The sequence below is a fragment of the Hyaena hyaena genome, unplaced genomic scaffold (genome assembly GCF_003009895.1).
Source record: "Hyaena hyaena isolate Hyena2069 unplaced genomic scaffold, ASM300989v1 scaffold_186, whole genome shotgun sequence".
NCBI lineage: Eukaryota > Metazoa > Chordata > Mammalia > Carnivora > Hyaenidae > Hyaena > Hyaena hyaena.
The window spans coordinates 1,873,568-1,899,606 of record NW_024080818.1 but is presented as its reverse complement, the minus strand read 5'-3'; the positions used below and the strand labels follow the sequence as shown (position 1 = coordinate 1,899,606).

At 42.4% G+C, this 26,039-nt stretch overlaps 1 protein-coding gene across 1 annotated transcript in view; it reads left to right on the top strand.

The window, feature by feature from the left end:
• TM4SF4 (transmembrane 4 L six family member 4) overlaps positions 1–25,551 on the top strand; it is a 30,596-nt gene extending 5,045 nt beyond the window's left edge. The window contains exons 3-5 of the mRNA XM_039240984.1: positions 11,847–11,983; positions 21,055–21,244; positions 25,329–25,551. Of these exons, the coding sequence (XP_039096915.1) occupies positions 11,847–11,983; positions 21,055–21,244; positions 25,329–25,346 (345 nt within the window). The 3' untranslated portion in view covers positions 25,347–25,551. The remainder of the gene's footprint in view (positions 1–11,846; positions 11,984–21,054; positions 21,245–25,328) is intronic.
• Positions 25,552–26,039: the final 488 nt, after the last annotated feature.

The window sequence follows — 26,039 nt, the reverse complement described above, 5'->3', positions numbered from 1 at the left end:
AAAAAAGAATGCAGGCAGAGGGGTGCCTGCGTGGCTCAGTGGTTTAGGCATCTGACTCCTGGCCTCGGCTCAGGTCACGATCTCACAGTTCATGGGATTGAGCCCTGAGACAGGCTCCATGCTGACAGCGTGGACTGTGCTTGGGATTCTCTCTGTCCCTCTCTCTCTCTCTGGCCCTCTCTCTCTCAAATTAAATGAATAAACAACAACAACAACAAAAAAGGCAGGGATGGAGGCTGTAATTCTCCCCTCTGCCACTGAGAGGTCGTGAGGCCTTGGGCAGTTCTTTTCCCTTCTCTGGCCCTGCATTGTCTCATCTGTAAAAGCAGCTGGGGCAGCATAATGGGTGATAAGAGCCCCTCCCGAATAGCTTCCCATCTACACCACTGCCAGTTTCCCTGCCTCAGTGCCCACTTCCACCCAGAGTTTGACTCAGGACATCTGTTTCCTTTCTTGTTTCACGCAGTCAAGCATCTTTTAGTAGGTGAGCTAGAAAGATGAGGCATCACCGCTCCAGCCTGGGAAGTGGGGTTGGGTCCCATCCCTGTACCTGGGCGAGTCACTGTCCTGCCCTCTGCCTCCCTTTGCTCATCTGTAAAATGAAGAAGTTGAACTAGATCAGAATTTCCCAAGTACGGGACAGGCTCTGCTGGCTGTCGGATGTGCTGCATCTTCCAACAGCATAGAAAGTTATTTTCTTGTCAATTTTCCTTCAATCATTTTGATTTTATCAAGAGAATATTGAATTTTGATTGGAAAGAGGTCTTTATTACCATCCCAAACCCTAGTAATCCCCCTTTCTAACAAAGGGAGAACAAAGGGGCTTCTGGGTGGCTCAGTCAGTTAAGCGTCCGACTCTTGATTTCGGCTCAGGTCGTGATCTCATAGTTCATGATACCCAGCCCCACATCGGGCTCTGCACTGACAGTGCATTGCCTGCTTGGGATTCTCTCTCTTGCCCTCCCTCTCTGCCCCTGCTCCACTCTCTGTCACGCACACTTTCTCTCTTTCTCTCAAGATAAATAAATAAACTTCAAAAAACAAAAAACAAAGGGAGAATAAGTTTCAGACTCCAGAAACAGAAGCAACATTAACTAAAAGTTCAAAAAGACTGCATTGTCTTTGCTAATGATTCTAGCTCTCTACTCCTTGTGATGATATAAATGAATAAAACAGAGAGTTGTGTTAAAGAAAATTTTTAGACTGCAGGTACACTGATAATGGCAAAAACAAAGAAGGTCGAAGCGGAATTACTGGCTGGCTGATGAGTCAGGATGGTTCCCCCCCCATTCCCCCCTGAGGTTCAACTGTCCTTCTAACAGGTTCATGAACCCCAAATGCTAAATTACTCAAGCTTACCTTAACTTCTTAAAGGAAAAGGTATACCTATCTGTTCTGAAATAGAATCATTTCTAACATTTCTTCCCCATTATTATTTGCTCTCCTATTTATTCAAAAAATATTTACTGAGCACATATGTAGGGCCGAGGCTGGTGTACTGTGCATACAATTATGGGTTTCTGTGTTCAAAGATCATTCAAAGAGAATGTTCTTACCTCCTAAATATCATGAGTCCCAAGTAAGCATTGATAATTTTTTTAGCATTGATTATTATAACATTTAAAATCATTTATAAAGAGATGTAAAAATTAACAATTTATTTCATATAATTGTATAACGTGTTTTATGCATATATATTTTTATATGATTAATTATAAGGGAAAGGAAGAAATATGTGACTCATTTGCCCTTTGAAATGTAATCCTCTTATGCCCTGTATACTTTGGAGAATAAGTTGAAGATGAGAATTTGAAAAAGAACTGGCAATTAAGGAACTGGATGAAAAGAAAAAAGAGTCATTGCTTAGTAACCTAACGGCTCATTCTCTGGTATTGACTAGAAGGCTGAAGATTACCCAGTATTAAAACAAGGGTTTTGTTTGTTTACTTTTTCTTTTTGGGTTTATATATAACCACAGCAAAAAGTGAAATAATATTCAAAGTATTGTACCAATCTCGTTTTCAAATTAGATTTAAATGAAGTTCCAAAGAAAGGCAGAAAAGTCATATTTTTACAAACACAGTTGAATTAATAAAATCTGAAACATTTGGTCTGCCCAATTCAGGTCATCTGTCTGAGCTCCCCTACCAACTCCCCTGCCCACAAAGGATCTGTCCTTGGTGCGGGTTGAGGATGACTCCTCCAAACGACTGGCCGATAGCCCACAAGGGCAGTGCCCATCAAAGGACCAGCTCTGCCAGACTGTCCACCAAGACAACCAGCCACAGCCACCCTGGATCAGGGATCCAGGGACAGTCACCCTCCAGGTGGCCAGCAGAATTAATTTCTTTCTTTCTTTCTTTTTTGGTTTGGTCCTTACTCAGCTGCCAATTTTTAAAAATTTTTATTTATTTTTGAGAGAGAGAGAGAGACAGAGAGTGAGCGAGCGAGCGAGCATGAGCTGGGAAGGAGCAGAGAGAGAGGGAGTCACAGAATCTGAAACAGGATCCAGGCTCTGAGCTGTCAGCACAGAGCCTGACGTGGGGCTCGAACCCATGAACTGCAAGATCATGACCTGAGCTGAAGTTGGATGCTTAACTGACTGAGCCACCCAGGTGCCCCCAATCAGCTACCAATTTTTAAAAATAGTTTATAGAAGTCTTTAGATATCCTACTTCTTTTTCAAAAAATAAAAAATGAACCTGATATCCGTGGGCCTGCATTTTGACACAAAGATGGCCTACAGTGGGCATGACAGAGTGTTTCGTCTAGGGTCCCTCAAGGGCCCTTGAGTTCTTGCCTCTCTTTCAGAGCTCTGTTTCCTTAATGTTCTCAGGCTCTGGAGCTCCAAGTAATAAGCCTTTTTAAAGAAAGGAATGTGCAAACATTTTGTCAGACAAAAAGGAAGAGGCTGCAGCATACTTTGATCAGTACTATAATGCTGAAGATTCAAATTATTTTTCCAAAGACTCATGGCATTCCCCTACAGGTGTTTAAGGAACACTAGGCTTCTGTGGAACATTGTTTAAGAAATCCAGCTGGGTACAAAATCCTGTGAGACGCAAACAAATCAGGCCAAAGGCTACGGGTCTAAACCCTGTCGCTGTTTCCACAACCTTGTTCTCATTTGTCTCCTGGCCTCTCTCTCCTCTCTTTTTTGCTAAAGCCTTTCTGAAATACTTTTCACAAGTCGTTGCATCATTCTCTTTCCTTTCCTGGCTATAAAACCAGGACACAATAATCAATAGATAGTAGAAGCAGGATATGGTGGTTGTAGAGATAAACGAAGACAATGAGCTGGAAAAAATCTCGAGATCACCTAACCAACAGGTTCACGGTGAAACTAGAAAATGGAGGCCAGCTCTCCTCTGAAGCAGAGCAAACCTGAAGCCACAAACTGGGAGGTCCACTCTTCTAATAAATTAAGTTGTGGCTTAATTCAATCAGTTAAGCATCCAACTTTGGCTCGGGTCATGACCTCACAGTTTGTGAGTTCAAGCTCCACATTGGGTTCTGTGCTGACAGCTCAGAGCCTGGAGCCTGCTTCGGATTCTGTGTCTCCCCTTCTCTCTACCTCTCCCTCCACTTGCACTCTGTCTCTTTCTCTGTCAAGAATAACTTTTAATTTTTTAATAAATTGAGAAAAGTGAACCCTGGGGCAAAAACTGTAAGGAAGGTGACTTCTGAGGTGGGCTCTGAAAACCCAGATGGGGGGTTTGTTTTTGGTCTGACTCTCTTCCTGCCCTACAAGAGGTTCTCAGAGGCTTCCTGGCACTTTATCTGTGGCTGGTCAGAGTCTATGGCACACTAATCTTAAAAAAAAAAAAAAAAAAGATCTCTCAGCGCCTATAGGACAGCTAATTTATTTTTTCCATTCACTCATGTTAAGTCTGTGCTTTAATAAGAGCGTTTTGAAGACCTTGGCCTTGACTCAAAGGACTATCTAATAATGGGACTGAAGGGCAGATTGATAAAGGAGATATTAGGGGCTGGCCAACATTTCAGCATCCTTAAACCATATCAGGTAGATAAAGGCCCACCCCACCCACAGGCAGGGCCAGATGGCTGGCTGACCTGTTTCCAAAGAGGATCTTGGTCACTGTGGAATCACCACTTCTTCGGTGCCTGGCTCACCAGTGACCCCTAGGGACACCTCCTCTGTGAGCACTTCTGAAGCGACCATTTCCTGAGGCCAAAGGCATTGACTCTTTTACCTCTGAATTTTTTGGTGTAACAGCCAGATTGAGGAGAATTTAAGAAAGACAGTTCTTTTGAAATAATAGATTATCTTGAAAGAAGAAATAAAATATAGAATCCTATTTTTTCACTAAATGTTTTTTATGCTTCTAAATCCTCTGCTGTGAGATGGATAATGCACACATGTCCCTTCCTAAGGACAGTACAAGGATGGGGGAAGATAGATGTAGGAAGCACCTGCGTGCCCCGGAGAGAAGGAGAGTGGCAAGTGGCTGGGTAGTGAGGACACAGAGATCCTCCTCCACATCCTCCACAAATGGTTGTTGAATGAGTGAAGCAAATGAATGCTCAGGAGGGATTTTAGGTGATTTCTATACTTTTTCAGGGTCAATTCTCACACTAACTCTTTGAGTTAGGCATCAAACCCCCTGTTTTATAAGTAGCGAAACTGAGGTACATTCAAGTCAAGTTTCTGTTCACCACGCTCCACCCCACCAGCCCTCCCCTCCTTCCCAAGCCTTGCTGAGGCACAAAACACAGAACATTAACATCCTAAGGGGGAAAAATGCTCCAGGTAATCTCTATATATCTCAGAATAATTAAGGAGGAACCGTCACGCCCATCAGAAATGTTTCCTCAAATGTTCCTACTACTCAAGTCTCTAAAAGCTATGTCCCCAAACCACCCACTCTCCTCTTCCCTTCCCAGGCCCCAGTGGCTTCTCCATCGGGTTCAGCCAAAATAGGTACAAAACTGACCAAGAACACACCATGGGCAGTGTCAGATCTGGGTCCAATCCCACATTCTCTGTCTCCAGAGCTTGACAGAGAGGAAGGTTTCAAAGCTGACAGATGGTGAATTTGAGGGTATTTCATTATAGGGCATATTTAAATTCTTTTTCAAGGGAAGTGTTTACAACATACACATAAACACAGTTTTTTAGCAATGTGAACAGAACGTGTGTGCTGAGAGTTGGCCTGTTGTTTTCCTGCCAAGTGTGATGCTCTCAGTATTTGTGGAAAGTAAAGCATGTCAGGATATGATAGTAAAAATACTACAACATAATAATGACACTTATCAAGTGCTTATTAATATCATAGGAAATTATCCAAAACTTAGAAGTAGGCAAAAGAGGAGCATCTGGTTGGCTCAGTTGACTGAGGATCAACTTTGGCTCAGGTCATGATCTCACAGTTTGTGAGTTTGAGCCCCAAGTCAGGCTCTGTGCTGACAGCTCTGAGCCTGGAGCCTGCTTCGGATTCTGTGTCTCCCCCCTCTCTCTGCCCCTCCCCGACTTATGCTCACACACATGTACGCACGCGGTCGCACACTCTCTCTCTCTCTCAAAAATAAATAAAGTTTAAAAAAAAAGGGAAGTAGGCAAAAGAGATTTCTAGGTATCCTACCAGTGAAGTACTAAGCATTATCTAGTAGCCTACCCCGCCTGGAGGTTATCTGATCCTATGGAGATGTGTAGTTTTGATTCCCTATTTACTACTGATTAGCTCATCTTCCATAATGATCTCCCTGAGCAGGTACTTATTTTTGAGCCTTATCATATAGAAGAGGAAGTAGGGGTCTTAGATTAACTTCCCAAGGTCATAAGGGAGGGAATCAGGACTCAGACCCAAATCCATATGCCTGTAACCCGAGCCCTCGACCACTGCACAGTAGTCCCTCTCTTTACTAGTTATTCATTTTGACTAAGGAAAGTATTACCATAGTACAGAAACTACAGAGGAAGCCTCATATTCCTGACTCAAAAGCCTGGCAACTCCTCTCCCTAGAGGTTACCTCTGTTCCCAATTTTGTGTCTCCTTCCAGAGATTTTTCCAGGCCTCTTGCCTAATTGATTTACTTTGAGTGAGTGAGAGAGAGAGAGAGAGAGAGAGAGAGAGAGAGAGAGAAACTACATGCTCATGAGCAGGGCAGAGGGCAAGAGAGGGAGAGGGAGAATCCCAGGCAGGCTCCACACTCAGCACAGAGCCCAACGCAGGGCTGGGCTAGACCTCACAACTATGAGATCATGACCTGAGCCCAAATCAGGAGTCTGACATTTAACCAACTGAGCCACCTAGCCACTGCCCCCCGCCCCCGCCATCTGTTTACTTTAAATAACACCAATTTAGAGTCTCTACTCTCATTTTTTCAAGTTAATCTCAATAATTTTTAACATGAAAATTTTTTTACCATGAAACCCATGATAAAGTTATTCCATTGTGATTTTAAGACTAATAATATCTCTGAGTAGAGAATTTGATAATTTTTTAGACTTCGGAATGTGAAACTACTTAATGCAAAGGAACATAAAGTATATCTTGCTTCAGGGAGCCTGGGTGGCTAAGTCAGTTAAGCCTCCAACTCCTGATTTCAGCTCAGGTCATGATTTCATGGGTTCGTGAGTTCCAGCCTTGCATCAGACTCTGTGCTGATGCTGCTGGATCCTGCTTGGAATTCTCTCCCTCTCCCTCTCTTACCCCTCCCCCACTCATGCTGGCTCTCTCTCCCTCAAAATAATTCAATAGACTTCCAAAAAAATATTTTAAGTTAAAAAAAAGTATACGTTGCTTCATGTGGTTCAACCATTCTGGAAAAGTTATGAAAAATCAGTTTGGGTTGTTTATTTTAACAGGAAGTATTTCAGATTTGAACACAAAATCAGAACATGCCATCAATAGATTCTGAGGTTATAACCTGATGCCATGTTTTCTCCAGATAGTTATCAAGAAATAAAACATTATTGATTCTATCACATTTCCTTCCTCCCTACGAGTAACCATAATCATAAATTCAGTGCACACTATATCCATGCATATTTTAAACTTTTACTACCAAAAGTCAATTTTTCAAGTATTCAAGACTATACTGTCCAATATAAGACAGCCACTGTTCACATGGGGCTATTGAGCAGCGGAATGTGGCTAATCTAAATTAAGGTGTATCATAAGTATAAAATACACACCAGATTTCACAAAATTACTACCAAAACTGTAAAATATCTCATGGGTCATTTTCATATTGATTATATGTTGAAATAATTTTTGAACATATTGAGTTAAAGAATATATTATTAAAATTAATCTCACTGGCGTTTTTTGGTTTGTTTTTGTTTTTACTTTTTATTTTATTTTTTTTTTTTTTACTATCTTGTATATTTTATTTTATTTTATTTTTTTTTTTTTACAAATAGTTTATTGTCAAATTAGTTTCTACATAACACTCAGTGCTCATCCCCAAAGTGCCCTCCTTCATGCCCATTCCCCCCTCCCCCCCCCATCCATCAGTCCTCAGTTTTTGTCAGCATTCAAGAGTCTCTCATGGTTTGCCTCTCTCCCTTTCCCCCACCATTTCCGCCCTTCTTCTCCCCCTTGGTCCTCCGTCAAGTTCCTCCTAATCCTCCTATACGTGCAAACATATGGTATCCACCGCAGCAACTTCTTACTTGACACATCCCAAAAAGCAAGGGAATTGAGAGCAAAAATAAACTGTTGGGACCTCATCAAGATTAAAAGCTTCTGCACAGCAAAGGAAACAACCCAGAAAATTAATAGGCAACCAACGGAATGGGAAAAGATTGTTTTTACTTTTTAAATGGTAGTTACTTGAAAGTGTTAAATTACATATACAGCTTTCATTGAAATTCACTGGACACTGGTCTAGAGATCTTATGAGGGGGCCTCCTTGTAAAGGGAAATACCATCTAATTGATACTGTTTGTTAATCTGGTTTTTCATTTACTCAAACTTGCCTAACATGAAGAACGTGAGATTTTGTACTCACTTTTTGTATCTTTAAATATTTGCCTGCTAAAATGTTCCAGGAGGGATCTAAAATCCTTTACTCAGTTCACATAGCAGGAATAGCATGAGTCAGACTTCTTTCACTACTAGTCAGCAGATGTTGAAACCCTGGGTTGTTTTAGCTGAGAGGACCTTCTAGAACTGCCTCTGCTCCCACCCTCTTCTGTTTACCAGTGGAAGCTGAGGCCAGAGGTGGGGGCGTTGGTGATGAGGAGGGCTAAGAGATGGGTCTCCTCCGACTTCCAAACTGGCTTCTTGGAAATACAGAATTCTTTTTTCATTACAGCCATTTTAGGTGCTTTTGATTCTTACTCAATATTTTAATGATTCCTGACTAATAGTTAGAACTCAAATCAGGATGTCAAGTAAGCAAAAAATGTTTTTTTTCTTATATACGGTTTTATTTCTGTAAGAGAATCGATGCCATTCGCAGAGAAACTTGCAAATAACTGAGTTTCTTGTGCTAGTGGTAGTGAGATGAGAGAGAGGGAGAGAAGGGTACAGGACACTGTGCTGGGGGGAAGGAGACCCAGATCTAACTCAGCCACTTTCCAGATGTGTGACTTCAGAAGGCTGCAGGTAAGTGCTAGGGCTTTGGGACCAAGGGGCCAAGTCCTACCTCTTTACTGTTTAACTTGGACTGATTATCTCCATTTCTCATAATCTGTTTTCTGTCTGGAAATTGTACATAGTAATGCTCACCTCACAGGTTTGTTGAGAGGATTAAATGAGATACGGCGTCTCAGGTTCTCACTGAATGGAGCTAGTTTTATGAGCTAACAGGTGAGATGAGATGCAATGAATGGTTTTTGAGATCTTTTTTACAAAAATTAATTATAAGAATATTTAACCATTGATTTAGTGGAAATCCTGGCTTTTGAAGACTTTTAACCAGTTTTAAGATGTGAAGGACCTTTTGGTCACAGAATCTGCTTTTCATCGAGACAACCCAGCCTATCATGAAGAACTGCACTGTCAACAAATGTTTTCAGACCATTCAGAGACTCACTCTGAAATGAAAAGAGGTAACATGAGAAGAAACTGCTCTGAGTATGAGCTTTTAATTGCTGTACTAGAGTGTTCTCGACATTCCTAGAGTTACATTAGCTATGTCTAACTGAACAGCAGTTTTGTTGGAGCATGGACGTGGCCCAGAGACAGAGAACTAGTAGATAAACAGTCACTACAAATTAAAGTAGAATTTTCCAAAGGGTGTTCTTATCAGAACTCATGGGAAAAAAAGTTATAGGTTCCAATGAGATTAGGAAACTCTGCAAATCACCATATATACCCAGATACAGGGCAAAACTGAATATCAGACCATCTTTTATTTTCCCATAAAGAAGTTTTTAAAAAGCTCTTTGAGGGGGGCCTAGGCAGCTCAGTCGGTTGAGCATCTGACTTCAGCTGAGGACATGATCACACAATTCATGGGGTTTGAGCCCTTCATCGGGCTCTGTGCTGACAGCTAGCTCAGAGCCTAGAGCCTGTTTCAGATTCTGTGTCTCCCTCTCTCTCTAACCCTCCCCTGCTCAGCCGCTCACTCGCTCTCTCTCTCAAAAATAAATAAACATTTTACAAAAATTTTTAAAAGCTCTCTGACATTAATATACAAACTTTGAATGATGGGCACATTTTAATCACATTCTATAAAATTTTAATACATCAATTTTGAAATAAGTCTTTCCTCCCATTCATTTATTTTTAAATATATTCATGCTTTTTGGACACCAATATCTTTGCTACTACTAAAAAGACACCTTTTGAGCCATCAAAAGTTTCCCACAGCTCATCTTCTCTTCCATTTGAGTTTGGATACAACATTTTTGTAGCCATGTATGATGCTGTCTGGAAAAATTTCATTCAGTCACAAGTATCAATTCACCTAAGACAAAGACAGTATTTGAACACTTCTCTTTCAAGTATATGCTAATGATCCCCACAACTCTAAACACTATGTATGTTCATTTAGAATGCCCTTGAAAAGGTTTGTTAACTGTACCATTCAGAACTAGAAATTGTGAGGCCAACTTTCCTAGATTAATACATCTGTGTTCAGAAAAGAAATTGTTTTTCGCTCCCCCAGAAAAATTTTTTAAACAATTCTGTCAGCTAACATTAGCTGGGTTGTTTCTGACTATTGTCTTCCCCCATGCAGTACTTGGTTGTTCAAAATAAAGTATTTGAGAAAATGCCCTATTGCCTGATAGATAAAGTAAGGGCTCAACTCTAAGGCAATTTCCTCACTTCTCAATGATAATTTGAGAGCTAATAATTTTGTGTATACCCCTTTCTTGGAGGCTCACAGACTTTAGCATATCACAGAGATTTTTAGAAGTAAAACAGGAGTGAAACCGATTTAACTTTATATAATCCAGCAATCTCCAAAATTGTTCACCTAGATATCCTTTGGAAAAGAGATGGCCTGTTCTAACTTGATGAATTGAGTTAATTCATCATTAACTCATTAATCAAATTAAAATCATTAAATTTTCATTTACTTCTTACCTAGATTATGTTCAGTAATGTTACTAAGGTGAGAATGGATTTTGGATACCCTTGATATAAAAATTAAGGGGAAAATGGTAAATAATTAGTAACATGAGGGGCCCCTGGGTGGCTCAGTCAGTTAGGCATCCAACTTCAGCTCAGGTCATGATCTTGCAGTCTGGGAGTTTGAGCCCCGTGTCAGGCTCTGTGCTGACAGCTCAGAGCCTGGAGCCTGCTTTGAATTCGGTGTATGTGTCTCTCTCCGCTCCTCTCCCACGTCCACTCTGTGTGTGTATGTCTCTCTCTCTCTCAAAAATAAATAAATATTAAAAATTCTTTAAAAAAAAATAATGAGTAACATGAAACCAGTCTTTGAAAGCATCCAGCAAGTAGTTATTTGGTGCCTTTGAAAAGGTAAGAAGAAGAAAAACCATATACATGGTGGTCAGGGTAGAGCAATGTCCTAACTATCTTCGAATAACTCATTGTCCATGACTACAAGGAGCCTATGCTCTGGTTGGGAAAGAAAGACAGAAAAAGCTATGCATGAATCCCTTGTGGGCACTGTGCTGTGACAGAAGTTTATTTAGTCTGAGAGGATGGTTAGTTTGACATAGGAAGTCAGATAAGACTTTATAAGGCACATGGGGCAGAGGTTAGTCTTAGAAAGTTGCACCAAAAATATGTTCACATATAATACGAAAACAAATACCAGGTAAAATAGAATTCCACTATTAGATAGACTCCAATTGTCCAGTCAGTATCAGGTCCTCTCTACCCCCAAACCTACCCTGACCACCCCCCCCTGCCCAAATATATTCTGTGATAAAACTGTTAGTAATACACAGAAAGGGGAAGGGGAGTACCTGACATTTAACTTAGGGTGTCATGTCTACTTTTCACAACAGACCTTGTAGGCAGGCCTTATCATGCCCATTTCAGGCCAGCTAGGCACCCCAGACCATAAAAGTTTAAGATCACCTCCAATTCTAAGATTCTTTGATTCTATAATAGACAGCCTTTCATATTAGCCTAAGAAAGACAGAGATTAGGAAGAGATTCTATTCTCAACAAGGTTAAAAACCATGGTTCAAAGGTATCAACCATAATTAGCACTTCAGTCATCAATAAATAGGTAAAGAAAGATATGGGAATGGGGGAAAAGAAGGGGACGAAAGATACCAAAATTCATTCTAGGAGACACCACAGGTTCCACCTACTGTGAAGACTGGCTCTTACCCCGGAAGAGACACTATGCCTGGAGACATCATGCTCAACAACAGCTTGGTTGGTTAGGTGTGCTGAGGGTAACCTCTGGGACACCTTGAGAACCTGCCTATCTCTCTCCTTCTCTTTCAGATGTTCACCTCCACAATATTTGCTGTGATTGGATTCTTGGGTGCTGGATACTCATTTGTCATCTCAGCCATCTCAATCAACAGGGGTCCTAAATGTCGCATGGACAATAGCACGTGGGGCTACCCCTTCCACGACGGGTAAGGTACACCCTGTGATGCCCATGTGTCCCCATAAGAAGGCAGGTTAATGGCAGGTAAATGACCCACGGGAGACCCTGCGCAGGTCTGGTCACCTTCATTTGACTAGCCTCAGGCATGTTGCTCCTCTGAGGCAGAGCTGGAGAGAAGTGGAGTGAACTTGCCTCACTCTAATTTCTCTTTTTTTAAATGTTTAAATGTTTTTAAATGTTTATTTATTTTTGAGAGAGAGACAGAGAGAGACAAAGAGGCACAGAATGCGAGCAGGCAAAAGGCAGAGAGAGAGAGAGAGACCCAGAGTCCGAAGCAGGCTCCAGGCTCCCAGCTGTCAGCACAGAGCCCGATGCAGGGCTCGAACTCACGAATCCTGAGATCATGACCTGAGCTGTAATTGGACGCTTAACAGACTGAGCCACCCAGGCACCCCTGTAACTGCTCTTTTTGACAGGAGAAAAAACCAAGAGAGGGTGCTTCCGCTGGCCTGAGAGAGGAAGATTTGCAGTGCCATTGCTGACACCCTAACATTTATGAGCAGCAACATGAGGCAACTAATAATATTGATTAACAGAAAGTGGTGGCTTCCAGTGAAAATCTTGTAATAGAAAATGAGAATGATTACTCACTAACAGGGCTCAAAGGCTTTCGCTCATACTCCAAATTGTCTATGACTAAACAATCTTTTAAGGTGCACATTTATGGGAAACTCCATTGAAAATACTGTAGACTCTTCATGAGTTAATATTAAGAGAACTCATTTAAATAACACTGCATATTGTCATGGAACTCTGTAGCTGATAAAGAACTTTTCCCCCCACAAATTTATTATTTAATCCCCACTGTAATCCCAAGAGGTAGTTACTTCTTGCCAAAGCAGGCTTAATAAGTTTGGCTTGCTTGCTCAAAGTTACGCAGCTAGTTAAGGGCAGAGGCGGGGCTCCAACTCCTATCTCCCAAGTTTCGAGTTCTAGTGTCTAGGTTACGCATCCTTCTGCCCTTAGACGGCCCTGTCCACCACAGTCGCCAGTAGCCATATGTCGCTGTTCCAACTTAAACTCATTTAAATAAAATAAAGTTAACATCCCTCAATCACACTAGTCACATTTCAAGTACCAGCCGCGACATGTGTCTAGTAGCAACTGAACTGACCCTCACAGATACAGGACATTTCCATTGTCACAGACAGTCTATGAGTCAGTGCTGCACCAGCCCCTGACCTTGAGGAGGGCCTGCACCTTTTCTGCTTTGTTCATTACGACGGAGCACAGTGACCGACACATCTAGGTGGTCAGGGAATGTGGTTGTGGGGTTCCCTTACATTGGAGGATGGGTCCGTGCCTAGAGAAATCTGTAGAATACCAGTTGATTAACTCTAATATTAATTTACAATGAGAGTCTAAAGAACTTCAAGAGCAGGCTTTTGATGGGGAGATGGAGGGCACTGGGTCTGTTATGATATAGGTCACAAGTGTTTCATGTAAAATATCATCCCTTCCTCTAGAGTTAAAGAGGAGTACAGGCCTCTAATATCCCCATCACGTGCAGGGATTCCCAAAGGCAATGGCTGTAGTGTGGAAAGTCCCCTTACCTTGCAGGGGACTGCTGGGGCCCCGCCGCCATGGGGTTAGCCTACGGGAGCAAAGAAATCAGACACCAGATCCATTTCCTGAGGTTCCTCCCCTGATAGTTTATAAAACTACAGATTATATCTCCTTCCAAGGACCCTTCTCCTAGTATTCCCATCAACAGCAGAAGTGCAGTATTAAACATGCTTTTGTATTTATTGTTACGTGAATGATACTACCCTTGGCCAACTCAAAATTAATTAGAATAAATCTATGTCCAAAACAAAGGACGGAGAAAGGAAACACAAACTTGCCCAGTAACAGCCCAAGGCGGTACAATGGCATTAGACCCTGACACCCTCCCCTGGCACACCCGCTCCCGGCTTGGGATGAAATGGGACCTATGCCCAAGGTCAGGAGAGTGACAGCTGGTCTGTGGGCCACTACAGGAAACGCCAGCCTGGGGGAAGGACAGGAAACTACTTTTCAAAGTCCTCTGTTTGTCCTTCTGGTGAAGCCAGTTTTCATGGACATGACAGCCCTTTATTGCACGTTACTCTGTGATAGATGTTACATACATGTTATTGGATCTTCTCACAACTAGCCCATTCATTAACTTAGATCAGAGGGGATTAACCGTACAAACAGGCAAGCAGGGCATTTCAGAATTCTCCACCTTCCTCTGTTCATCGTAGGGCTTTGATAATTATCTGAGAGGAGAGAGGTTCAAATGGCCCCATGTTTGCATAGTGGCTTCAAACTATAATGTGATCGAATATCTCTGTGTAGGGGTTTATTACAAAACCATGTAGACTACACTTTCCAGGTGACTGATAGGCTCTTTAAGAGTGATTTTGACTATTCGTATTTTGATTTGTTTTGTTCTCTTCATGCTCTGACTTTGGAATTTAATGTCACGGAAGGTGCAAGTCCTCTCTCTGTACAAGGTGTGAAATATGCTAAGATTGGCACAGGAAGGGCTCTCACGAGGGGGATCTAGGCGGAGTGTGTCACACGGCATCCTCTTTGCCACCTGGCAGGCTCCCCTCGGCATTCCATTGTCTCCTACATCCTGTGTCCCATCTACTCAGGCAAGAACTCACATTCCTTTATGACCTTATCTCCCACATCAGCTCCAAGCCTCCCCTCAGACTGCAGGGGCTCATCTGGAATTTTTATAACAGTAACTGAACCTCTGTTGCTTGGTGTTTTTCCGTTAACAAAGTGCTTTCACCCACATGTTTCATTTGATCCTGACAGAAAGCTTGTGGGATTATTAACTGTCCTTCAGAGGGAAGAGAGCTGAGGCCCAGAGGGGACAAGTGGCTGGCCCAAAGAAATGGTCTTATTTTCTTCCTTCTTTCCTTCCTTCCTCTTTCTTTTCTTTCCTTTTCTCTCTTCTTTTCTTCTCTTTTTCTTTTCTTTCTTTCCTTATGTTCAATTATCTTGAGAGAAAGAGGGGGGAGAGAGAGAGAGAGAGAGAGAGAGAGAGAGAGAGAACCAGTGGGGGAGGGGCAGAGAGAGAGCGGGGGACAGAGGATCCAAAGTGGGCTCTGTGCTGACAGCAGAGAACCCATTGTGGGGCTCAAACTCACAAATGGAGTTTGTGAACAAGGTTGGACACTCAACCGACTGAGCCACCCAGGTGCCCCAGAAATGCTGTTTCTTAATGACTGAAGCTCGGATCCAATTTTTCTGAGTCTAAGTCACAGTATCTTTTCTAGAACACAAGTAATATTGATTTGCACTCTCCACTTTTCGTGTCGATTATAGATTCTGTCTAGCATAACCTAGGGGCCTCTGCTTCTGTGGGCTCTTTTGTTTATTTAAATGTTTATTTATTTCTGACAGAAAGACAAAGCATGAATGGGGGAGCAGAAGAGAGAGAGGGAGACACAGAATCCAAAGCAGGCTCCAGGCTCTGCTCAGCACAGAGCCGGATGCGGGCTTGAACCCATGAACCGCGGGATCATGACCTGAGCCGAAGTCGGCTGCCCAACCGACTGAGCCACCCAGGTGTCCCATGTGGACTCTTCTTATCCACGGGATCCCAGTGCATAAACACTGTGGTGGTTGTTGTCGTAGCTGCAAATCTAACACGTGCACAGTTACTAGTGAGGAGCAAAGATTAATCAGTTGTATAAGCCTGAACAAAAGGACCTACGACAGTTGTCACTCTTTCCTTGTTACCAAATGGCAGTGGCAGCCACTACCACTGCTCCTTCCTTCCTTCCTTTCCTTTCGTTTCTCTCTCTCTCTTTCTCTTCCTTTTCCCTTTCCTCCTCCTTCTCCCTCTTTAGGGGCTAAATGTTTTCACACACATTATCTCACTTCATCTTCCTAATAAAACTGAGAAAAATTCTTATCGCTACAGTAGAAAAACAAAACTCAAAGAGGTTAATCTGCCCAGGGCTCCACAGCTAGTAATTAGTAGAAGGACCATTTAAAAAAGCAAACTAACCCTTGGCCGGTACCCTTTGTGCTGAAGCCTATCCCAAACATGGAGCCAAGAAGGATGGATGTGGCCCCTGCCCGACAAGCATGGGGCTAGTTAGAGTGACAACACAGGACAGACCCTCACAAGGCCAAAAGGGACAAAATGGAGGAGTGCAGGGGAACCTTCTCTGAGCAGGTGACACGGGCTGGTTTGGGGAGATGAACAAAGGTGTGCCCTCCAGATAGGGAGGAGAGGCACATCTAGGCAGAGAGGTGAGCAGGACTTAAGACAGCCATGCAAAGGCCCAGCATGCTCAGAGAATGTCTGTTCACTGTGAGCCAGAAGCTCGGGGAGGAATGTAGGGGAGAGGACCAGAAAGGGTCACCGGCTGGGGACGTGATTAACAGGTAGGCCAGAACTTTGGGACCTCAGGGACCAGTAGAAGACTTCAAGCTGGACATGCCACCGCCACCTGGGACTTCTAGGACAACGGTGACGTCAGTGATGTGGAGGATGAACAGGTGCTCAGACAGAAGAGATGAAAGTAGGAGGTTGGGATGATAATCCTGATAAGGTTATAAACACCCGCGAGGCAGTGGAATGGGGGCTCAAAAGGACACAGATTTCAGAGAAGATCTGAGATGGAATCATCAGGATTAGGTGTGAAGAAACAGGGGGAAACATTTCCCTCGGAAATATTTGTTGGTCATCTTGTTAAAAGAGCAAAGACAGTTAACTTTTTCTGTCATGAGGACCATACTAAAGAGGCATCCTAGAGGGAAAAAGAAACCTAAGACACTTTGAGATACACCCTCTGGGCTTCCTTTGAAGTAGGACCTCCTCCCATCCAAGGTCTTCCTTTCTGAAACAATTGGCTACCTCCACCTTGACCATGAGCTGCTGAAAGGGAAGCAGCTGGCACAGGGCATGGGGGCAGCCACAGGGGAGAGAGCCAGAGGAAAGGCCAAGGGCTGTTAGCAGTGGGGGAGGGACAAGGGACACGGCCAAGCATAGCACTCCTCAGTCTGGCTGTAACCCTCTCTGCTCCCTGGGGAGGGTGAGGTGTGGCGAGCTCTCTCACACCAAAACACATAAGTGAGTACAGTAAGTGTTCCGCCTGCACTTTCGGTGTAGACCATCTGCATTTGTACTTCAAAGATTACTCAGCAGCAAGGAACCCCCATAAGCTGCTCTTAAACACGTTCCCTAGCGCTGAAAGCCACACTGACAGAGGGATACAGGCTTGCGCCGGAGATTTCCAACTTTCGTGAAGCGGGAAACACTCCTGGATGTCACCCAGCCTTGCTCTTAGCCTGACTGGACTTAGCTACCAGTCCTACCTCTGCCACATGCTAGTGGTGTGATCTCGGGAAATACATTAATCTCTCAGCTCTTCCTCCGTCAAATGGGGTAACAGCAAGCCCTACTTCCCAGATCCAGACAAGAACGAAAGAACACAATGTACAGAAAGTCTTTGGCATATGCTGTGTGCTAAACATTCGGCCTTATTATTCATTTTTATGAATATAACTTGTTACTGTGAACAGAATTCATTATTATGCATTAGAGCTTTCTGAAATGTTATGCTTTTATGACTCTGTGATTTAATTTCTTTTCGGCCAGTCACATGAAGGTTCAAAGAGACCATTCTCTTTATCATGGTACCGGTGAACCTTAATTGACAAGCTATTATAAATACATTGTATAAATCAAATGTAATAAATAAATCATATTTCAAATATACTGAAGGGATATCATCACTCAAACATAGGAGGTTTGTGTTATGATTAAGAACATTAGCTGTGGGGGCGCCTGGGTGGCTTAGTCGGTTAAGCGGCCGACTTTCGCTTAAGTCATGATCTCGCGGTTCGTGGGTTCGAGCCCCGCGTCGGGCTCTGTGCTGACTGCCAGCTCAGAGCCTGGAGCCTGTTTCAGTCTGTGACTCCCTCTCTCTCTAACCCTCCCCTGCTCACGCTGTCTCTCTCTCTCTCTTAGAAATAAATAAAACATTAAAAATTTAAAAAAAGAAAAAAAAAACAACATTAGCTGTGGAGGCAGACCGAAGACCAAATCCAGGCATTTCCATTCACTCGCCTCAACCTCTTAATCTGTGTATGAGTATATGTTTGCTCATTCAGTGAATGTTTCGTGGCAGCTACTGTGTGCAAGGCATCGTTCAAGTAAAATAACACCTCCTTGTAGATTTGGAAAGATGCTGTAAAGCACGTGGGCAGGACCAGTACACGACAGCGGCCGTTCTTTATTGATCACTCCCTGTGCTAGAACTGGGGACAGAGTCAGGAGACGTGGTCTCTGCCCACATGGGCGTACAGTCCTGAAAAGAAAAACGGGCAAATGGACAGACGGTGATAGCACAGGGTCCTAGGTGCCCTTTCAGAGGGAGTACAGGATGCTGGGAAGCACAGAAGGGCTACCAAAGCCAGCTGAGGGAGGGAGGAGCATCGGGGAGCCTGTCCCAGAAGATGTGACCACAGAACCAGCCAGGCAGAGTGGGCCAGGCAAAGTATTCAGGAACCCCTGTTCCTTCCGTCAGCTGCCTCTGTTGCTTTCAAGAGGTGAGTCTCACGAAATCCATGGCTTTCTATATGGATGTGGTGGGATTACTACAGCTCAGGTAGAAATGCCCTTCACAATAATAGGATGCTTTAAAACTCCAGTCAAGCGAATTTAAATTGCCTCAGCTCTCCTGGCTTCACAGAATATGGAAACATGATTAGCTAATGGGTCCGCTGTCTTATGGGGTTGGAGAGCTGGCCACAACAATCATTGCCAGAATCTTGGGGAGTCTCAGAGCCTGAGAGTCTGAGAGGAGAGAAGGGTTTGGAATGAGTATTCATGGTGGTTTGTGAGGGGTGAGGTGGGTGGGACTGAGAGGATTTCTCCAGGTGCCCAAACTCAACCCTTACTTCCTAGTTCCCCCGTGAGCGGTTCACCAATCTCACCGCCAGGAGGTGCTGTCATCCCATGTCTGCACAAACTCTTGCAGAGGGAAAAACTCTGGATTGCCAATTACTTCATCTTAGAATCTTATCTTTATAAAATGCACCTGGAAAATATTGTGTCTTCGTGACTTTCTATAGTGAAGTTTGGAAATTGTAAAGATAGACAGGACTTCATTGCAAATGGCAGAACAGAAAGTTGAGTGTTTACAAGTAATTAATAAAAGGAAGTTTTCTACAACAGTACGTAAGATGTATTATCTCTGTGAATCTTCACAATTGTGAGGTTGTTCTCAGCCCATTTTATAAAGAACTGATGCTATGGGGTAGGGGTAAGAAACCTGTACAAGGAATACACAGCTAGTAAGATGAATACTTGGATTCAAACCCAGGCCCAACTTGATCCAAAATACCAGGCTCTTTCCTTTAGACCACACTGTTAAGTAAAATGATAAAAATACTAGAGTTTAGTGAGCACTTACTATATACTAGGCACTGTTCTAAGCACTTCACTAGTATTAATTCAGGTAATTGTCACAACAACCCTACAATTTGATAGTATTGTTCCCACTTTACAGATAAGTACACAAGTCACACAGCTAATGAGCAGCTAGAAACTGCTAGTATGGAAAGGTGAATCGATGCTCCAAACAATGCAGTGCTTGACTTCTAAATAAGAGCAAAATGTTCCTTCTTTCCTTTATCCCTTCTGATCTGTTTAACTCTAGGGTATCTGCCATCATTCCAAAGATTTTCAAAAATCTTAATATGGAATGTATTTAAAATGAGTACTGATACACTGGAGAATTCATCAGAAACAGGGATCGTCAAAAAGATCTGGAAACAGTAAGGTAGACGTTAATTTACTAGCCAGACTGAGTTTCCCATTGAGCCCTTGAAAGAACAGAGGATACATAAAAGAAGAGGTAGAGATGAATTTGTGGCTCTAAAATTTGTGAGAAGAAATCCACAGCATTTATCTATTTTACTCTTATTTCTGTCTTAAGGATGATAGATTTCCCATTTCTCCTTCAAAACACAATGCCCTTTATATTGTACTGAACTCCATATATATATATGTGTGTGTGTGTGTGTGTGTGTGTGTGTGTGTGTGTGTTATAAAATATTACAGTTTCTCCTGTTTCAAAAACTATGTATTAAGGCAGCAGATTACTTCTTCCTTTTAATTAATTAAATCTTTTTGCATGTGGAATCCCTACATGTTAGCAAAACTAGAGTTGAGCAAAATTGGCTAGAATTAGGCCTTAAAACATTAAGCTCTTCCCTTTAACTATCCCTTTGACATGATTGTACTTTACAAGGCTTCAGATGGCCACTAGACTCGACAGATAATTTGTCAAAAGTCCAAATGGTCCCTAACAACCAGCGGCAGGATAATGGCCATGAACGCTTCTGAGAGCCTACTCCCACAGTGTCTTCATTTTCCTGGTCCCATCATAGATACTGGATTTGCCCATCCTTTAGGTCAGCTCACAACAATCACTCTGTCACTTAGCAACTATGCAACCTAGGGGAAGTCACTTAACCTCTCTGTGCCTCAATGTCCTTATTTGTGAAATGGAAGGCTTCTCATAAGGTTTCTAGGAGAAAAAAAATGAGTGGATATCTGCACAATGTTTAGAACAGAGAGGGCCTGGCACATAGTATATACTTAAAAAAAATGTTAGGTGTTGTTTTTAAAATTGTTTTTATGGGATATGTTTCCTTTTTTTTCTTTTTTCAAATTTAATAGAGAAAGAGAGAGAGAGAATGTGTGTGTGTGTGTGTGTGTGTGTGTGTGTGTGTGTGTGTGTGAGTGAATGGGGGAGAGGGGCTGAGGGAGAGAGAGAATCTTAAGCAGGCTCCATGCTCGGCTTGGAGCCCAATGTGGGGCATGATCCAATGACCCTGGGATTATGACCTGAGCAAAATCAAGAGTCAGATGCTCAACCAACTGAGCTACCCAGGTGCCCCATTAAGGGACATTTCTCTCATGAAGCTTATGTTTGGGATGGAAAGTACTGCAAAAGAAAAATCATTATGGTGTCTTTGTAGCCCAGCATACTGCATACGTTTTACAAATGGCTCCTCTCTCCTCCATATTTCGGACAGGGATTACCTCAGTGATGAGGCCTTATGGAGCAAGTGCCAGCAGCCTGCCGATGTGGTTCCTTGGAATCTGACCCTCTTCTCCATCCTGCTGGTGATAGGCGGAATCCAGATGCTTCTCTGTGCCATCCAGGTGATCAATGGTCTCCTGGGGACCCTGTGTGGAGACTGCCAGTGTTGCAGCTGTTGTGGGGTGAGTTGAAGTCCTGGTCCTTGCTTCTTGGCATGCAGGAGGCCAGGAGGGAAAGGCCAGGCAGCCTGCTCTGTCAGCTCAGGGGAATGGTGACACTATGTGGCTAGAACCCACTCCTGCTCTCTGTGCATGTTAACGTACCCAGGCTGACACTGACCAAAATTCTCAGCCTCACACCCAGTTGGCCACAATACTGGAGGCAGAGAACTCCAAATATTGTAGAAGTTTACAATAATGTTTATTTTTATTTATACGAAGATCCCCAGGAATTGGGCATTTTTCACACGCATGTATTGTCAATAACATGTCATGGTCTGGCCCAAAATGTTCTCACTATTCCCTAAATAGACCTAGACAGTGGGTTGAAGTGGCCAAGAAACACATGGAACACATGTCAGGGCGTTTTCTTTTCCCTGGAAAAGAACAGAACATACCAGTGCAAAACCTAAAATTTGATGAGATTTCTGATATAGAAGAGAGACACGGTTCTCAAGCAGCGGGGGTGGGGGAGGAGGAAATCACTGACGATTCAGTCTCCAAGTATGATTATAAACTATCAACAATATAAAAAGTAAAAATAAACATATAGACAGTAAGACTGTGCTTATTTCAACTAGTGACCAAACCAGATCAGGCAATTGCTCAAACACACACAGAATTATCTGAAAACACAAACTTAAATATGAGGCAAAAATTAAACAGAACTTGAGAGTTCCATGATTGAGGAACTATGTAAATAAATATGATTTGTGACCTATCTACTTAATATAATATTATGTCCAAACTTTATTTTTCTCTTTAAGCTGATTTATTTATTTCAAGAGATAGAACATGCATGTGGGGGATGGGCAAAGAGAGAGGGAGAAAGAGAATCCCAAGCAGGCTCTGTACTGTCAGCACAGAAAACGATGCGGGGCTCGAACTCACAAACTGTGAGATCATGACCTGAGCTGAAACCAAGAGTCGGGTTCTTAACCGACTAAGAGCCAGGTACCCCAATTATGCCCAATTTTTATTTACTTATTTTTCTTATTTATTTCTGAGAGAGAGAGAGAGACAGCATGAGCAGGGGAGGGTCAGAGAGAGAGGGAGACACAGAATCCGAAGACAGGCTCCAGGCTCCGAGGTAGCTGCCAGCACAGAGCCCGACGCAGGGCTCGAACCCATGAACCATGAGATCATGACCTGAGCCGAAGTCTGATGTTTAACTGACTGAGCCACCCAGGCACCCCAGTGCCCAGTTTTTGAATGATGCAAATAATATTCTTTAAATGTCTAACAAGCATTATATGTACATAGGTCAAAAATTATGTCTGTATGTCAGAAACACATAGAGGTATTCAGCTAGAAAGCCTGCCCTGTCTTCTGTCTACCCAGGTCCTCTCAGTCTCCACCTGATTTCTTCTATATGCTCTCAGAGTTTCTTTGTTATTGCTTTTATTCCCCCTACCTTAAAAAGATTTTTAAAACTGTACTAATATTGAAAATGTTTATGAGATAGTGTTACTTAAAAAGAGTAAGATAATAAGATACAGGGGTGCCTGGCTGGCTTGGAAGAGCATGTGACTCTTGATCTTAGAGAATTGTGGGTGCAAGCCCCACATCAGGTATAGAGATTACTTAAAACTAAAATCTTTTTTAAAAAGTAAAAATAAAAAAAGCTAGATTTTAAAAAGTATACAAATAAACAACCATGTAAATAAGAAAAAACACTGAATTGAAAAGAAACTTGGAGGAAATTCAACTCAAATATTAAATGGTCAGTAAGAAGACTCTGACTCATTTCCTTCCTTCTAGCTTATATTATTCAAAAAAAAGTTTCAGCAATCATAAATTTTAAAATATACAAAATATAAATAAAAAGGTCACCAAAATTAATGATAAAATGCATGTATTGCAAATAAATTTCACTGAGTACTGAGTTTTTTGTTCTATAAATGTTCAGTTCTATTGTGTTGTATTTAAGTTTTTTTTGGTCTTTAAACACAAATGAGAAGAAAAGAAAACCACCAGTTAGTAATCCATCAAAATTATTTTAACGGTAGAAGTTAAGAATATTGAGCAGCTAAATCTTGCGGGTCATCCAAAATGAAATCATGCTTGCTAAATCAGCTCATTCCAAACACTTTCATTATTTCCTTTTCTGCTTACACAGAAGAGAATCCTATATTTAATTAGGAAGCAAATTTTCATTACAAGATTTATTAGAAATATAGTTGCCCTTTCGGGCCGCCTGGGTGGCTTAGTCGGTTAAGCGTCCGACTTTCACTTAGGTCATGATCTCGCGGTTCGTGGGTTCAAGCCCTGTGTCGGGCTCTGTGCTGACTGCCAGCTCAGAGCCTGGAGCCTATTTCAGAGTCTGTATCTCCCTCTCTCTCTGACTCTCCCCTGCTCACACTGTCTCTCTCTCTCCTAGAAATAAATAAAAATATTTTAAAAAAAAGAAAAAGAAATACAGTTGCCCTTTAAATAGAAGATAGTAGTTTATTAAATTTGAGGATTATCTATAAATTTAAAAACATGCGCATAGGTTCCAGTAAACTGACTCTTTTCAGTGAGTGTCATCTATAGAAACACCGTATTTTAACAATTTTAATGAATAAATCACTTGATAGTCAAAAGACTCCACAGCTGTCAGTGCATGTGAACCCAAGAATCAGAAGGTAAATATATACCCCCTGAGGACCCCTTCCTTCCTTCCTTCCTTCCTCCCTCCCTCCCTCCCTCCCTCCCTTCCTTCCTTCCCTTTCCTTCTTCCCTTCCCTTCCTTCTTCTCCAACTTCTTGTTTGAAAAACTTTAACTCCACATAAAATTTAAAGGAACAGTAGAATGAACACTTGTATGCTTTCACCTAGAGCCAACTCTGGTCATATTTGCTGGCTCTCTTTCTGAACCACTGGAAAGTCATTTGCAGACATCATTAAACTTCACTACCAGATATTTCAGAGAGTGCAGCACATGAGAGCTGCACTTTTTAACAATCAGTCTGCTAAGGATTCCTTTCTTGCTGGCAGCTTGCCTCTCCTACAGCTGGTCGGCGTCCCCCGCCGTGTCCCACTGTGGGGGGACTTGGGCTCGCGGCCTAGTTCCACAACCACCTAGCTGAGTGACCCCAGCAAGCTTCCTAACTTCTCAAGTCTTAGTTACCCCAACTGCCTCCTGCCGAGCTTTTACAGTGAGTGTGCAGATCCATCCGTTCAAGCAGAAAGTATTTATCGAGAGATTCCTGAGCCTGGCACAGTCCTTAAATGAGGTAATAGATGGACACGTGCCTGCAGTACAAGCTAGGAGAGCCGGGCTGAGTGCCAGCTGTGCAGTCTTGGCATAGTCAGCTGCACGCAACTGTTTCTTTGTCTGCAAAATGTGCTTATTAAACCTACTTCCTAAGGTTGCTGAGTCTAACACGGGGTGATAACTATGCATCTACATCAACGGTCAGAAGGCTCAGAACATTGTACTGATTGTTCTTTACAAGGTATGAAAATTGGCGAGGCAGTGCAGCTTCAAGGAAAGGGGCACAGTCTCTGGGATCAATCTCTCCGGGTTCAAATCCTGGCTCCTCTGCTTATTCATTGTGGGTTTGGATACATGACTTAAGCTCTCTGTACCTCTTATCAAAAACACTTTTTAATAATAAGCGATGCAGAGGTGCCTGAGTGGCTCAGTCGGTTGAGCGCCCAACTTCGGCTCAGGTCATGATCTCTCAGTTCGTGGGTTCGAGCCCCATGTCGGACTGTGTGCTGACAGCTCAGAGCCTGGGGCCTGCTTCGGATTCTGCGTCTCCCCCTCTGTGTACCCCTCCTCCACTCACGTTCTGTCTCTGTCTCAAAAATAAATAAACATTTTAAAAAATAATAATAAACAGAGGCAAGAGAAATTGAAGCCTCAACCCTTATAACCTAAAAACAGGTAGGTGACAAATTAAAGCTGTGAAACAGGAAAGTATTGAAAGTATTCAATAGGGAACTAATACCGAGTAGGAGTAATCACGAAGAAGGTTGTGGGGGAGGGAGGAGACAAGAGGAAAGAAGAAAACAAAACGAAAAAAAGAATGATGTCATAATGAACTTTTCTACCTTCTAGGGAGAAGGACCCGTTTAAATCACCTTGATGAGCTGTTCTAACTCGACGGCAGCTGGGACATTACATTAAACTTATTCTTCTTTCTGGGGTTGGCACTTTCCGTTTGTGTCCCTAACGGACAAAGCTTAGGGACAGCAGAACTATCCTTTCCACTTCCCAAGACAGCTTAGCTCCCAGCTTAGCTCCACTTAGATGTTTATGCTATTTTCAAATACAAAATAGTTTGGCCACTTCAGTGAGGTTTCCAAATCGTTCCAATTAGCTTCCTTTTAGAATTGAAGAACAGGTTCAAAGCAAATTTTTCATGATTTTTTTTGAGTGAAAAATGTGTAAAGTCACATGTACCACCACACTGCTTCTTTGTATATAGAGCTGTTTATATCTCTGGAACTTTTACATAATTCAAGGGAGAAGAGCACATTAAAAATGAGAAACTAACACCAGTTTTTGTTTTCAAGATTTATGAGGAAAACAGAATAACTGATGTATTATAAATAATTTTATTTGGTGTCCTTTTGACTAATATGTTTGAATTACTTGTGACTAGTCTTTTGAGCCTGCTAATATTTGCAAGATTTTCTTATGTATATTAAATCATAATTCAGAGGTAATAAGATAAAGATCATGTGTGGGAGGAAGGGGAAAAGACTGAATGAGTACCACATTTTCTTCATCTTTTCTGAAAATGGCTTCTTTTGATCAGATAAAAAA